Genomic DNA, 16,335 nt, shown 5'->3' on the forward strand with positions numbered 1-16,335 from the left:
CCTCAGCCTCCCAAGTAGCTGGGATTATAGGCATGCGCCACCAAACCCAGCTGATTTTTGTATTTTTAGTAGAAACGGGGTTTCTGCATGTTGATCAGACTGGTCTCAAACTCCCAACCTCAGGTGATCCACCTACCTCAGCCTCCCAAAGTGCTGGGATTACAGGCGTGAACCATCGTGCCCGGCCAACTTTTTTATTATTCACTAATTAGAAGTAGACTTTCTACTTCTAATTGGAGAAACAGGATTGCTGCTCTCAAAAAAAAAAAAAAAAAAAGCAAACAAAAAAACAAAAAAAAAAACTGGATAATCAGGATTTAATTTATCAAATTTTGAGAAAATTTTTATATATTTAAAGGTAGAGGACCGAAAACACTTTGGAGCTGTAGAAGCTAAACCAGAATTGTCCCTAGAAGTACAATTGCAGGCTGAACGAGATGCCATAGACAGAAAGGAAAAAGAGGTAAGGAGTTTATTTTTAAATGACACAGCGTGGTTTGAATTATTTTAAATCAGTTACCTTGAAAATATTATTTGAACTGAATGGAGTTTATGATCTAAAACCAAAGTTGAGGCTGTTTCTCAGCTCAATGCCAAAATTGACCTTGAAGGCAGTAAACATATGAGTAATTAAGCTGACGGGAAAGAAGAGTGCTCCAGATAGAGAGAAGAGCCAGTGTAAAAGCCTTGAAGCAGGACGAAGTTCGGAGGAACAGGAAGAAGGCCAGTTTAGCAGGAGTGTAGAGGGTGGAGAGATATAGTAGTGTTAGGACAAAAGGCAATATCCCTTTTCTCCTAACCGTAGAATACATATTGAATTATTGCTGCTTTGCTGTGTGGTTTTTTTTTTTTAATTATTATTGTATTGCCCTGGGAGATTATAGTCCTATTTTACACTATACAGAATATGTTCTTAAAACAAAAAGATTAATAGTAAATTGCTTTAACAGTAAAGCAATTAAGCAATTATATAAAGTTCTCCTTTGTTTCTCTGCCCCTTCTTCCAAAAAACTAAAAATCTGCTTTCAGAACAATGGTCACCTCAACTTCCTAATTTATAACTTATTTAAGCCTTTGTCTACTAATAGTTTTTTAAAAACATATCCTACTCTATCTACATTGTCTAGCTATATCTTATCATTTAAAATGCTTAAAATTTTTTAAATTACATTTTTGTCTCTAATATTCTGAGAAGACTTACTATATTTTAACAAATAGTTATGAACTTAAGCTGCTTTGAAAAATATAAGAATGATTTAGATATCAGCTAAAACTATAGTTCAGAAAACCTGTAGATTAGAGGAGAAAAAAGGCATCTATGTAAGTGACTGTAGTTGAAATCATTTCCATGAGAAGGATTATTTTCTCACTATCACATAATACTGAGTAATGTTTACCTGAGAGGCTCTTATTTATTTTGACTTTTGATTTTTTTATGGGAGGTGGGGAGCATTTTTGTTTATATGTAACTATTTCTGTGTTTCAAAGAGCTAACATTTAAAGATTTCCCTTAAACTGAGTAAAGTAATTATATGTTGCCTAAAAAGACAGACCTTCTCAACTGGACCCAAAGCAATGATAGTTGACTGTGGATAATTGATTAACCTTACTGATTTTATATTTTTATTATCTTCTGAATATAATATAGCACTGCTATCTTGAATTAAGTATCTAATAACTGTCTACCTTTTACTCAGAATCATAGTTGTTCAAAACTATGAGAAACTTTAGAGGGCATCTGTCAACTGACTGATGTTTTTTATAGATAAGGAGAGAAACGGTAAATGAGTAAGAGGTTAAACTGACAGCTGACCCTAATAACAGTAACAAGTACTTTATCAAAACCCATTCACCTACCATAACTGGAGACTGAGAGGCAGGAACATAGAATTAAAATGTATTTTATTGAAAATAACTTCTTAAGCATTTTTTCCCCAGAAACTAGGCAAATGCTTTCAGATATCTGATGGAGTATAAATATAAGATGTCCCTATGTATCATGGTATTTGAGATACTTTTCTCTCAGAGCCTAAATTTGTATAAAACATTTTTTAAGCTTATTAGAAATTTAGAAATGCAGGATGAATAAAGAGAGAACTCTAAAAGAAAGGAGTTTTAGAATTATAGGAGGAGGTAGAAAATGGGGAAAGGAATAGAAGGATTTTAGAAAAAGATACGTTCCATAGGTTTTAGCTCTCTGTAGAGCTAATGAGATCTAGCTTACAGTTAGCAATAATAAATAATAATAGTTTTGTTGAGGCCTATCTAATTAGACAGTACTAAGTATTTAAATGCCCTTTTACCATTAACACTTTCTTCCCGAGGACAGACTCTGTTATCCCCATTTTACAGATGTGTAAACTGAGCCTTAAGGGAAGTTAAATAACTTGATCATGGTCACACTTTAAGTGGTTGAAAAGGAGTTCCTCTCAGATTTCTGTGAGTCTGAAGCCCTTGTGATACTATACTGCCAAAGCATTGGGGCCCATTTTGTCTTGGTGAGAAGTGTTAAAGACTGCCATTCAACATTTAGTGAGCTCTTAATGCACCTGTAGCACCAGTACCCAAATGTAAAACTAGCGGTGGACGTCAAGGAATCTACTGTGTAATTAAGGAGACATATGTACATTTGAAAGAGATAAAAACACTTTTTAAAAAAGGAAACAGGTTGGGCGTGGTGACTCACGCCTGTAATCCCAACACTTTGGGAGGCCGAGGTGGGTGGATTACTAGGTCAGGAGATCGAGACCATCCTGGCTAACATGGTGAAACCCCATCTCTACTAAAAATACAAAAAAAAAAAAAAAAAAATTAGCCGGGTGTGGTGGCGGGCGCCTGTAGTCCCAGCTACTCGGGAGGCTGAGGCAGGAGAATGCTGTGAACCCGGGAGGCAGAGCTTGCAGTGAGCCAAGATCACGCCACTGCACTCCAGCGTGGGCAACAGAGTAAGACTCCATCTCAAAAAAAAAAGAAAACAAAAATAGATGCAAATTAATCCAAACATTAATTTCAATTATTAGATAAATTAAACAAGATTAAAACAAATATTTACCAGCCTTTGTTTTTAAATCTTAATAATGTTCTTCTGGTTGTAGGTGGTTACAGGCTCAATAAGAAGAGAGCCTAGTACTAAACTAGAGCCTGACTGAATAAGAGGAAAGAATGTCCCATAGTGTCATTTGGGGGAATTGAAGTGTCTGATATGATGCCTGAACTTCAGCTACTTAGAATAGGAAAGTTAGTGCTTTAGACCAGTGCGTTTCAAACTTTAATGCACATGCAAATCACCCAGGGATCTTGTTAAAACACAAGTCTTACACAAAAATTAACTCAAGATGGATTAAAGACTAAGACCTAAAACCATAAAAACCCTAGAAGAAAACCTAGGCAATACCATTCAGGACATAGGCATGGGCAAAGACTTCATGACTAAAAAACCAAAAGCAATGGCAACAAAAGCCAAAATTGACAAATGGCATCTAATTAAATGAAAGAGCTTCTGCACAGCAAAAGAAACTATCATCAGAATGAGCAGGCAACCTACAGAATGGGAGAAAATTTTTGCAATCTATCCATCTGACAAAGGGCTAATATCCAGAATCTACAAAGAACTTAAACAAATTTACAAGAAAAAACAACCCCATCAAAAAGTGGGCAAAGGATACAAACAGACACTTCTCAAAAGAAGACATTTATATGGCCAACAAACATATGAAGAAAAGCTCATCATCACTGGTCATCAGAGAAGTGCAAACCAAAACCACAATGAGATACCATCTCATGCCAGTTAGAAAGGTAATCATTAAAGAGGAAACAACAGATGCTGGAGAGGATGTGGAGAAATAGGAATGCCTTTACACTGTTGGTGGGAGTGTAAATTAGTTCAACCATTATGGAAGACAGTGTGGCGATTCCTCAAGGATCTAGAACCAGAAATACCTTTTGACCCAGCAATCCCATTACTGGGTATATACCCAAAGGATTATAAATCATTCTACTATAAAGATACATGCACACATAGGTTTATTGCAGCACTATTCACAATAGCAAAGACTTGGAACCAACCCAAATGTCCATTAATGATAAACTGGATAAAGAAAATGTGGCACATATACACCATGGAATACTATGAAGCCACAAAAAAGGATGAGTTCATGTCCTTTGCAGGGACACGGATGAAGCTGGAAACCATCATTCTCAGCAAACTATCACAAGGATAGAAAACCAAACACCACATGTTCTCACTCATAAGTGGAAGCTGAACAATGAGAACACATGGACACAGGGAGGGAAACATCACAAACCGGGGCCTTTTAGGGGGTGAGGGGCTACAGGAGGGATAGCATTGGGAGAAACACCTAATGTAGATGACGGATTGATGGGTGCAGCAAACCACAATGGCACGTGTGTACCTGTGTAATAAACCTATGCATTCTGCACATGTATCCCAGAAGTTAAAAGTATATTTTTTTTAAAAAGATTAAAAAGGAATATATAATAGAGTTCATTTCCTATCTGATTACTGTAAAACAATAAAATGAGTCAAAAATTAAAAAAATAATAAAACACAAGTGTGGGGTGTGACATGGCATTTTGCACACCCAGCATGCTCCCACATGATGCCAACTCTACTGCTCTCGAGACCACACTGAATAGCAAGGCTTCATGTCACAAAGTTAAAAAATTGATCATAAACTGTTGTATTAAAAAAGGAAATTTCGTATGAGATAGGGCAGCAATTTGAACTTAAATAACTATTTATGTGTTGATTTTAAAATAATACCTTGTCATCAAAGTAGTTACAGAAATGTAGGGATAGTTGTAAATACTATGTTAGATCACTTTGAAGAAGATATAATCATTACAGTTTTCAGCAACCTGGTAATTATTTATATTCAGTCATTAAATGTATTTCAGTGTCTAATGAGTTTAATAACCAGTGTTACAGAAAAAATTTTAAGTGTAAGTCTTAGACATTAGTTATTAGAAGCAGGATAAGTGATAGTTTAGAGTGGAAGATTCAGAGATAAACTCCTCAGGTTCAAAAGCTGGCTTCTCCACATACTCGCCATGTGGCCTGAAAGCAAATTACTCCTCTCTGTGACGTCCATCCTCATCTCTAAAATGGGGATACTCAGAACAGATCTTATAAAGTTGTAACAGGGTTTTAAGAAATAATACATATAAAGCACTTTGTGCAGTGCTTAGCGGTAAACTGTTACAAGTGATGGCTGTTACTACTAGTATTGATACTGTTTAGGAAATACTAAGCTAACTGGTTTTTAAGGATTTGCTAGTGTTCAGATATGGTTCTCAGTATGTGATGTGTTAGTGGGTAATCAGCGATTCCCTCTTTCAGTTTCTAAGGCAGTAAATGATTCATAAGCTGCTTTCTGAGCCACTTGTCACTAAGTGTTGCTGAGGATAGGCTCTGTTGCCTTAGATAACAGAGATGCTCCTGCATCTTAGTTTGCTTTTTGATCAGCAGTTTTGATCATGAGGTAAATACACATTTGGAAATCATTCATTCACTTTGTATTAAGTAGCAACAAACCAGTGAGCTAAATGAATGTTACTGTCCTCAGTCAAAACCAATTTTCAAATATAAAAATAATTCTTAATATTCATCATTCGTTTCAGTCTCTAACCATCAAAAAGCAGTTGCTTTACCATTATTCATAATCCATCCTCAAAATGATTAAATAAATTTCTGTTGTCCTACCTATAGGAGCTCTCTAATTTTCTCCTGAATTGTATAATTCACTTACTCTAAGGTTTTTGTAATTCAGACCTAAGGATCTCTTGGTCTTAGTTTCTATCTTGGCTTCCTTCTGCTTAACAAGCCACATGGCAGCCAGGCCTTTTAGTAAGTTAATTCGATATTTTTGGACTAAATTGAGTTAGTCTTATATGGTGGCTAACAAAACAAACAGTTCTACAACTTTTCTAGGCCTTTTGATAGCAACTTAATGTAACATAAACTAAGATTTAATATGTGGACTCTTTCCCTTCCTCCTATGACTCTTTTCTGCTTCAGGAGAAGAGACTAAGGTAGGAAATGGCTCCTTTTATCCTTCCTCAGGAGGTTTCCTCTCTGCTTTGTGTAGGATAGTTTAAGGATGGCCAGTTTGAGCATGTCTAGGAACCACACAGGTAACACAGATTATACCTGGCTTAGAAAAACCACATTCCTTTATTCTTATGACTCATGTTTTAAGCATGCATACTTTGTAAAGCTAATATAGCACTCTTCATTTTATCTTGATAAACGTTTGTATAAACATTTTTTCTCTTTTGATAATTTTGTTATTAAAGATTACAAACTTAGAAGAGCAATTAGAACAGTTTAGAGAAGAACTGGAAAATAAGAATGAAGAAGTTCAACAATTACATATGCAATTAGAAATACAGAAAAAGGAATCTACTACCCGCCTACAAGAACTTGAACAGGAAAACAAATTATTTAAGGTAATTAGTTGAGAAAAACTTTTATCTGTAAATAAGTCATAGTTTCAGTCCTATATTGCTTTATTATTATTATTATTATTTCTTTTTTTTTAATTTTTTTTGAGACTTAGTCTCACTCTGTTGCCCAGGCTGGAGTGCAATGGTGTGATATCGGCTCATTGCAAGCTCCGCCTCCCTGGTTCAAGCAATTCTGCCTCAGCCTCCCGAGTAGCTGGGACTACAGGCACGTACCACCACGCCTGGCTAATTTTTGTATTTTTAGTAGAGATGGGGTTTCACCGTGTTAGCCAGGATGCTCTCGATCTCCTGACCTTGTGATCCGCCTGCCTTGGCCTCCCAAAGTGCTGGGATTACAGGCATGAGCCACCACACCTGGCCCCTATATTGCTTTATTAAGCATTCGATAAATCCAGCTGTTAAATAATACTCAACAGAGGAACATTAACAGGCAGACACATTTGCATACAGCTTATTTTCAGCCCAACCTGAACATTTGAATTCATCATAAATGAAAATTTTGGGATCATTTATCAAAATATTTTAGAATTATTGATTTACAGTAACCATATGGTGTCTCTGATTTTATTCATTTGTACGTTATAGGCTCTGATTTCTTTTGTAATTATGTTCTGAAAATGATAGGTAATGATATATCCAAGTGTGATAATTATTTTTGTTCCTAGGATGACATGGAGAAACTGGGACTTGCCATAAAGGAATCTGATGCCATGTCTACTCAAGACCAACATGTGCTATTTGGGAAATTTGCTCAAATAATACAGGAAAAAGAGGTAGAAATTGACCAATTAAATGAACAAGTTATGAAACTCCAGCAGCAACTTAAAATTACAACAGATAACAAGGTATACTCATTTAAAATTGATTATGAAATTAATATGAACCAGAGTTTTAAAGGGCAAAATGGTTATAATGTTGCTCCCCATTGAATTTAAAAAACAAACCAATTCTATTTTATTTTATTTATTTTTTTTGAGACAGAATCTCGCTCTGTCGCCCAGGCTGGAGTCCAATGGTGCAACCTCGGCTCACTGCAACCTCCACCTCCTAGGTTCAAGTGATTCTCCTGCCTCAGCCTCCCGAGTATCTGGGATTACAGGCACCCACCATCACACCTGGCTAATTTTTTGTATTTTTAATAGAGATGGGGTTTCACCATGTTGACCAGGCTGGTCTCTATCTCCTGATGTCAGGTGATCCACCCACCTCAGCCTCCCAAAGTGCTGGTATTACTGGCATGAGCCACCACGCCTGGCCCAATTCTCTTTTAATTTATTAATTTTAATTTATTAAGACACATTGGTGGCCAGGCACAGAGGCTCACACCTGTAATCCTTATACTTTAGGAAGCCTAGGTGGGCGGATTGCTTGGGCCCAGGAGTTCAAGACCAGCCTGGGCAACATGGTGAAACTTTGTCTCTACAAAAAATATAAAAATTAACTGGACATGGTGGCATACCACCTGTAGTCCCAGCTGCAGTGAGCCTCATCATGCCACTGCACTCCAGCTTGGGTGACAGAGTGAGACCCTGTCTCAAAAAGAAAAAAAAAAAAAAAAAGCAAAGACACATTGGCTTAATAATTTATATGTATTTTTCTCCCCTCCTAATATTGTCATAGGATTCTAATGTTTTTCAGAAAGCTCTGTGACTTAGATTTTATCATGTTATTCTAACCAAATCTATTATAAATTATAATATTTAATATGAGTTAAGTAAGGTAATTGCCTTTGGTGCCATCGGTTGTAGACTTTATTTCCGTACTTCATCCTTTTCCATTAAGAAGTATTGATATTGACTATTTTCCTAATAGGGAATCAGCAACTAAAAGCTTATATTACTTTATACTTAACAGAACTTTCTGAGCCTTGTTTGATATGATGGGGGAGATATTGGTCTATAATGAAATTAAGTAGTATGTCTGAGAAGTAGTGTATTATTTTTGTGTGTGATCATCTCTTTGAGGTACTGCCCTAAAATACAGTAAAATTTTCAAAATGTAAATACATATATATTATGTATGTTACCTTTTTCATTAATTATTAGGTTATTGAAGAAAAAAATGAACTGATAAGGGATCTTGAAACCCAAATAGAATGTTTGATGAGTGATCAAGAATGTGTGAAGAGAAATAGAGAAGAAGAAATAGAGCAGCTCAATGAAGTGATTGAAAAACTTCAACAGGAATTGGCAAATATTGGACAGAAGACATCAATGAATGCTCATTCCCTCTCAGAAGAAGCAGACAGTTTAAAACATCAATTGGATGTGGTTATAGCTGAAAAGCTGGCCTTGGAACAGCAAGTAGAAACCACTAATGAAGAAATGACCTTCATGAAAAATGTACTTAAAGAAACCAATTTTAAAATGAATCAGCTAACACAGGAATTATTCAGCTTAAAGAGAGAACGTGAAAGTATGGAAAAGATTCAAAGTATACCAGAGAATAGTGTTAACGTGGCTATAGATGATCTGAGCAAAGACAAACCTGAACTAGAAGTAGTCCTTACAGAGGATGCTCTTAAATCCCTAGAAAATCAGACATACTTCAAATCTTTTGAAGAAAATGGCAAAGGTTCCATAATTAATTTGGAAACAAGGTTGCTACAACTTGAGAGCACTGTTAGTGCAAAGGACTTAGAACTTACCCAGTGTTATAAACAAATAAAAGACATGCAAGAACAAGGCCAGTTTGAAACAGAAATGCTTCAAAAGAAGATTGTAAACCTACAGAAAATAGTTGAAGAAAAAGTGGCTGCTGCTCTTGTCAGTCAAATCCAACTTGAGGCAGTTCAGGAATATGCAAAGTTCTGTCAAGATAATCAAACACTTTCATCAGAACCTGAAAGAACAAATATTCAAAATTTAAATCAACTAAGAGAAGATGAGTTGGGGTCAGATATATCACCATTAACCTTGAGAATATCAGAATTAGAAAGCCAGGTTGTTGAAATGCATACTAGTTTGATTTTAGAAAAAGAACAAGTAGAAATTGCAGAAAAAAATGTTTTAGAAAAAGAAAAGAAGCTGCTAGAACTACAGAAGCTATTGGAGGGCAATGAGAAAAAACAGAGAGAGAAAGAAAAGAAAAGAAGCCCTCAAGATGTTGAAGTTCTCAAGGTTAGTTTTGTATTTTATTAGTTTCATTTAAATACCCCAAGAAACTAAGCTGATTGCTAATTTACTAAATATGGTGTTCTGTTTACATCTAACAATTTATACAAGAAGGTTTTTATAAAAATATACCACTTATAAAAAATAAACTCTTGTTAAAAGAAAAACTAGGACAGGCGCGGTGGCCCACGCCTGTAATCCCAGCACTTTGGGAGGCCGAGGCGGGTGGATCTTGAGGTCAGGAGGTCGAGACCATCCTGGCTAACACGGTGAAACCCCGTCTCTACTAAAAATACAAAAAATTATCCGGGCGTGGTGGTGGGTGCCTGTAGTCCCAGCTACTCGGGAGGCTGAGGCAGGAGAATGCTGTGAACCTGGGAGGCAGAGCTTGCAGTGAGCCAAGATCGCGCCACTGCACACTCCAACCTGGGTGACAGAGCGAGACTCCGTCTCAAAAAAAAGAGAAAAACTAGACAAACTAAATTTACGAGAGTTTATTTGAACAAAAAAGGATTCATGTATTGGGTAGCATTCAGAACCAGAGGAGTTTCACAAATCTCTTTTGTGCAACAGTGGCCAGTGAATATTTATAGACAGAACTACCAAATAAAATACAGAAATAGTTTGATTAGTTACAGTTAGGTGTTTGCCTTATTTGGACCCGGTCTGCTCAGTTGACTGCTTGTCATTAGCTAAGAGTTGGCTGTTTATTATACTCCTAAGATACGTTTTCAGTTTGCTTACGTACTCCTAAGTTAGATTGTAGTTCCTTACTTAGGAACTCAAGATACAGAGACAGCCTCAGGCCAAATTTAACTTAACACTGTGTAGTCATATTATTATCACTAAAATAATGGATACAGACTGTATTTTATGGTCTTTAAATATGATATTTATTTCATTAACATCATCATTAAATGGAGCAGTCAGAAGAAACTAAGAAACATTAATTTTAGCAAATGTTCTCTAGGATTTATGGGGATTTTTTTCTTAATTTCCTTCTAATATGCATGTTATGTTATCATTCCTTTTAAGTAATAATAAGTATGAAAATAGGATTGACAAAGAATTCAGACTTTACAGAAAGAAATCTATTATTTAATAGCATCTACTGAATTAATTAATGTGTGGGTGACATATTTTACAATTTTTTTTTTTTTCTTGAGACAGAGTCTCGCTCTGTCGCCCAGGCTGGAGTTCAGTGGTGTGATCTCAGCTCACTGCAGCCTCCACCTCCTGGGTTTCCAGCAATTCTCCTGCCTCGGCCTCCCAGGCGGCTGGGATTGCAGACACGCACCACCACACCCGGCTAATTTATATATATATGTTTTTTTTTTTTTTTTTTTTTTTTTTTTAGTAGAGACGAGGTTTCTCCGTGTTAGCCAAGCTGGTCTCAAACTCCTGACCTCAAGTGATCCGCCTGCCTTGGCCTCCCAAAGTGCTAGGATTACAGGTGTTAGCCACTGCGCCTGGCCAGCTTTTACAAATTTTATACCTGATAATACATTTCATCTGTTTTAAGTAAAAATGTGTAGTTGACCTCTGTAAGTTTACTTATGAGAAGATCTGAAATCGCAGTTATTTCTTAGCATATGACAGATAGGACAAGAGCTTTTTTTCCTCCAAATTCTCACCTTATAAATTTATAACTTTGAGTAGCTGAACTTCAGTCTTCTCCAAACACCAGAAGATTAACTGATAAATCACAATTCTATAATAATATATTTTGCAAAGAATAATAATTCCCTGGCTTTTTCCTCCTTCATTGGAACTAAGTTACTTAAGTTATAGATAATTAAAATAGTAATATAACTTTCTTTTTTTCCTGGACACAGAGTCTTGCTTTGTTGCCCAGGCTGAAGTGTAGTGGCGCAGTCTTGGCTCATTGCAACCTCTCCCTCCTGAGCAGCTGGGACTACAGGTGTGCACCACAACACCTGGCTAATTTTTGTATTTTTTGTAGAGACAGGGTTTCGCCACGTTGCCCAGACTGGCCTCAAACTCCTGGCCTCAAATGATCTACCTGTCTCAGCCTCTCAAAGTGCTGGGATTACAGGCGTGAGCCACCGTGCCTGGCCTAAAATAGTAATGTAACTTTCCATTTTAGGATGTATATGAATAACATTACTTACCTTTTATTCCCAGAAAATCATTCTTTTCTCAAGAAGAAAATCATTGTCTCAAGAATATAAGATGATGGTTCTGAAAAAGCTTCTCTGTTTTTGGAAAGAGCATTGATTTGTTCCAACTCCTTATATCTGTAGGCAGTCATTCCTTGGATGGTTTTATTAGAATGTATAAGAGCCTTGAATTTAGCTATATTTTTTTAAAATTATGTGTTTCTTGTGTTTCCGCTGTCATTCAGACAACTACTGAGCTATTTCATAGCAATGAAGAAAGTGGATTTTTTAATGAACTCGAGGCTCTTAGAGCTGAATCAGTGGCTACCAAAGCAGAACTTGCCAGTTATAAAGAAAAGGCTGAAAAACTTCAAGAAGAGCTTTTGGTAAGATAAGTAACATAGCTCCTAATTCACTCATTTCTACCTATCTTAATTACGTTTCAAAGTATATACTCTTTTATAACAAATGAGCTCCATAACTTAAAAGCTAGATAAAAAGTATTTTGTGGATTTGATGAAAACTTTCATTGTTATAAATTTCTTTACCAACATCTTCTTGCTTGGTTTTCCTGGAAATCTTTCTTAGGAGGATACTTTTTATTTCCATTCTGTTAATGAAGGAGTAGAAAGTTGTTAAGGAGAACTGTATATCCCATGAGAACCAAAAATAGAAGCTAATAAAATTATTTCATTTCTATAGTAATCTATGACCATACGTACATACAAATATATATATGTAAACTGTGAGCGTTTCTGAAATGTTTTTCCTACTACTCTGAGGAAAATGAACGTATAATCATGAATTACATTCCTCCCACACCCTTTAAATTCTACATTTAATATGGGAAGATTTTAACTGAATGCCCTACTGTTCTATTCATTACGTTTTAGGTAAAAGAAACAAATATGACATCTCTTCAGAAAGACTTAAGCCAAGTTAGGGATCACCTCACAGAGGCAAAAGAGAAATTGTCCATTTTAGAAAAAGAAGGTGAGACTGAGGTACAAGAAAGCAAAAAGGCCTACATGTTTGAGCCACTTCCTATAAAACTGAGTAAGAGCATTGCATCCCAGACAGATGGGACTCTGAAGATCAGTAGCAGCAATCAGACTCCACAAATTCTTGTTAAAAATGCAGGAATACAAATTAATTTACAGAGTGAATGTTCCTCAGAAGAAGTTACTGAAATAATCAGTCAGTTTACTGAAAAAATTGAGAAGATGCAAGAACTACATGCTGCTGAAATTTTGGACATGGAATCCAGACATATTTCAGAAACTGAAACCTTAAAGAGGGAACACTATGTTGCTGTTCAGTTACTGAAAGAGGAATGTGGTACCTTGAAGGCAGTGATACAGTGTCTGAGAAGTAAAGAGGTATTTGGTTTTTATAATATGTGTTTTTCAACATTGTGTGGTTTTTTTAAAAAAAAAAAATCAGTTTAATTCATTTTGTAGGTGACAAACCAAAATGCAACTCATTAAGGCACTTGATCTTTCTAAGTAGGTGTATTATCAAGGCAAGTTTTAAACTCCTAGTACAATATTCCTTTTTTTTCTTTTGTTATACTTTAAGTTCTGGGATGCATGTGCAGGATGTGCAGGTTTGTTACACAGGTATACACGTGCCATGGTGGTTTGCTGCACCCATCAACCCGTCATCTACATTAGGTATTTCTCCTAACGCTGTCCCTCCCCTAGCCCCTCACCCCCGACAGGCCCCATTGTGTGATGTTCCCCTCCCTGTGTCCATGTGTTCTCATTGTTTAACTCCCACTTATGAGTGAGAACATGCGGTGTTTGGTTTTCTGTTCTTGTGTTAGTCCGCTGAGAATGATGGTTTCCAGCTTCATCTATGTCCCTGCAAATGACATGAACGCATCCTTTTTTATGGCCACATAGTATTCCATGGTGTATATGTGCCACATTTTCTTTATCCAGTTTATCATTGATGGGCATTTGGGTTGGTTCCAACACTGTGTGCTTTTAAGAGAAAATAAAAAAATGGGGGCAGTCTCTTCCTTATGATCGCAATTTTAATAGTTTTGAACTTTTTTAAATTTAAAGAGTTTTTAGTTTTAAATTTCTTTAAATCTTTCCATTGTATAGAGTTAAATAATATATGATGTTCCTGTATGGATTTGGAACATGTTATCTTTCCTTAATTCATGAGTATCTCTTCTTATGGTAATATTCATGAAGAAACAGACTTGTTAAAAAAAAAAAACATGAATAATTTCATTTATTATGAAAGGTGTGACAGATTTGATTGATTACAGCATGGGAAACCAGCAAAATAATTCATTGTATTCTATTTTTATTAAAGCAAAAAATATATGTACTTTTTGTTTTCTCTAATTAGGGATCCTCAATTCCTGAGTTAGCACATTCTGATGCTTACCAGACTAGAGAAATATGCTCCAGTGGTAAGTTATATAAATATTTGTAATGTTTGTAGTAGTTGTTTAAGAAATAATAGTTTTTTGGGGACTGGGGTTTGATTTTTTTTTTTTTAACAGCAAATTATTTTCTTTATTTTAGATTCTGGATCAGACTGGGGTCAGGGAATTTATCTTACACACAGTCAGGGATTTGACATAGCATCAGAAGGCCGAGGAGAAGAAAGTGAAAGTGCAACAGATTCCTTTCCAAAGAAAATAAAGGTACTAAAAGATAGATACCTTTTATTAACTCAGCCAGTGTTGTTTCTATGTTGAACATAGCAGTTCATTAGAAGTTATATGGTGGGATCATTTCTGAAGAGAGAATTGCTTAGCTAGAAGGAATCTGAGAGATCTATTTTATTTCCACATTTCACAGATAATAAAGTAAGAGATTAATGATAATATGTATGAAGACTTTTTTTCTTAATAATTCTTATTCCTGATGTATTCGTTTGCCGGAATTTTTAAAGTAGTCTCAAAGAGTAGAAGTTAGAGCCCATGTGTTTATTTTGGTCAAATCAGTAGCTTATCAGTAAACCTAGGAAGAGTACATTAGCCAAACAGAAGGAACTTAGAGATGAGAGCTATGGAAAGTCATAGGCCATCTGCTGGGATTGGCTTACCCCTCCACAGGAAGAAGGCATTCAGTAATGTTGGGCTGGAGTTTTCTCTCTGCAAGCTATCTTGCTTAAAATTTATTTCTGTTTGTATGTCTAATTTTTCAGTCTGTGAAGAAGTTGTCATAATTCTGGCTTTTGGGTTTTGGTTTCCAGGGATTACTGAGAGCTGTCCATAATGAAGGCATGCAGGTGCTTTCTCTCACTGAGTCTCCCTATAGTGATGGAGAGGACCATTCTATTCAGCAGGTTTCAGAATCTTGGCTAGAAGAGAGAAAAGCTTACGTCAATACAATCTCATCTCTAAAGGATTTAATTACAAAGATGCAACTGCAAAGAGAAGCCGAGGTAACCAAAGAATACTATGCATTTAAATCATTTTATGTATTATTTGAACAATAATAATATATTATAAATTAAATTATCTTTTATACATATTTTTGCATGAATAACTATATATATATATATTTTCACACTTGAAACTCAGCCAGAAGCAGTGCCTCATGCCTGTAATCCCAGCACTTTGGGAGGCCGAGGTGGGCGGATCACCTGAAGTCAGGAGTTCAAGACCAGCCTGGCCAACATGTTGAAACCCGTCTCTACTAAAAATACAAAAATTAGCCAGGCGTGGTGGTGGGTGCCTGTAATCCCAGCTACTCAGGAGAATCGCTTGAACCTGGGAGGTGGAGGTTGCAGTGAGCTGAGATCATGCCACTGCACTCCAGCCTGAGCAACAGAGTGAGACCGTCTCAAAAAGAAAAAAATAAATAAATAAAAGAAGTACACATGCTCCTAGGCTTTTAATTATTTTTCTTTGTAGATTAATATTTTTAGAATGTTTTTAAAACATGCTTATTTGAAAACTAACTATCGTTATATGTACTTTGCTAGGTTTATGATAGTTCTCAATCTCATGAGAGCTTCTCAGACTGGCGAGGTGAACTACTGCTTGCCCTTCAACAAGTTTTCTTAGAAGAGCGTAGTGTTTTACTAGCAGCATTTCGGACGGAGCTGACAGCTCTAGGTACTACAGATGCAGTTGGTTTACTAAACTGTTTGGAACAGAGAATACAAGAACAGGTATAATGAAACTTCATTTTAAAAACACTTTAATAGAAATAAGGAAATGACTATTGATTTTAGAGTCTGAATTTAAGTATGAAGGTTAAGATTTTAATAGGAGCCACTATGAATATTTTTTAAAAATTATTGTAACTATTTTAACGTATTATGTTAGAAGGTAAGAAAGACTGAAAGTTAATGAGCTTATTTTCTAACCTAGGAAATTAGAAAAAGAGCAACAGAATAATCCCAAACAAATTTGAGAGAGTAAATTCTCATTATTTGCACTGGTTACCTTCCATAAAGTTGCTCTGAACATTGAGCGGTAATTGCTCCTAAGGGAAATACAAGGTTAGGTTCCTGTAAGCCTTTGGTCACAACATTTTCATCAATCAGCACATAACCTTGTCTATATGTGATTCTATTTTAAGACACCTTATTTACTATATATTATTGATTGATTAACCTTGAACACCACCAACAGCACTATA

At 35.9% G+C, this 16,335-nt stretch overlaps 1 protein-coding gene across 13 annotated transcripts in view; it reads left to right on the top strand.

Annotated features, from left to right (window-relative positions):
* Positions 1-16,335, top strand: part of AKAP9 (A-kinase anchoring protein 9) — a 166,399-nt gene that overhangs the window by 126,362 nt on the left and 23,702 nt on the right. For 11 of the 13 annotated variants that reach the window (XM_034964418.3, XM_034964419.3, XM_034964422.3 and 8 more), the window contains 10 exons: positions 359-463; positions 6,316-6,468; positions 7,152-7,331; positions 8,532-9,605; positions 11,965-12,105; positions 12,613-13,098; positions 14,084-14,147; positions 14,263-14,384; positions 14,939-15,130; positions 15,674-15,862. In XM_034964418.3, coding sequence (XP_034820309.2) covers positions 359-463; positions 6,316-6,468; positions 7,152-7,331; positions 8,532-9,605; positions 11,965-12,105; positions 12,613-13,098; positions 14,084-14,147; positions 14,263-14,384; positions 14,939-15,130; positions 15,674-15,862 — 2,706 coding nt within the window. The remainder of the gene's footprint in view (positions 1-358; positions 464-6,315; positions 6,469-7,151; positions 7,332-8,531; positions 9,606-11,964; positions 12,106-12,612; positions 13,099-14,083; positions 14,148-14,262; positions 14,385-14,938; positions 15,131-15,673; positions 15,863-16,335) is intronic. The other 2 variants (XM_034964428.3, XM_063605956.1) reach the window with 1 other exon arrangement.

The sequence above is a fragment of the Pan paniscus genome, chromosome 6 (genome assembly GCF_029289425.2).
Source record: "Pan paniscus chromosome 6, NHGRI_mPanPan1-v2.0_pri, whole genome shotgun sequence".
Taxonomy (NCBI): domain Eukaryota; kingdom Metazoa; phylum Chordata; class Mammalia; order Primates; family Hominidae; genus Pan; species Pan paniscus.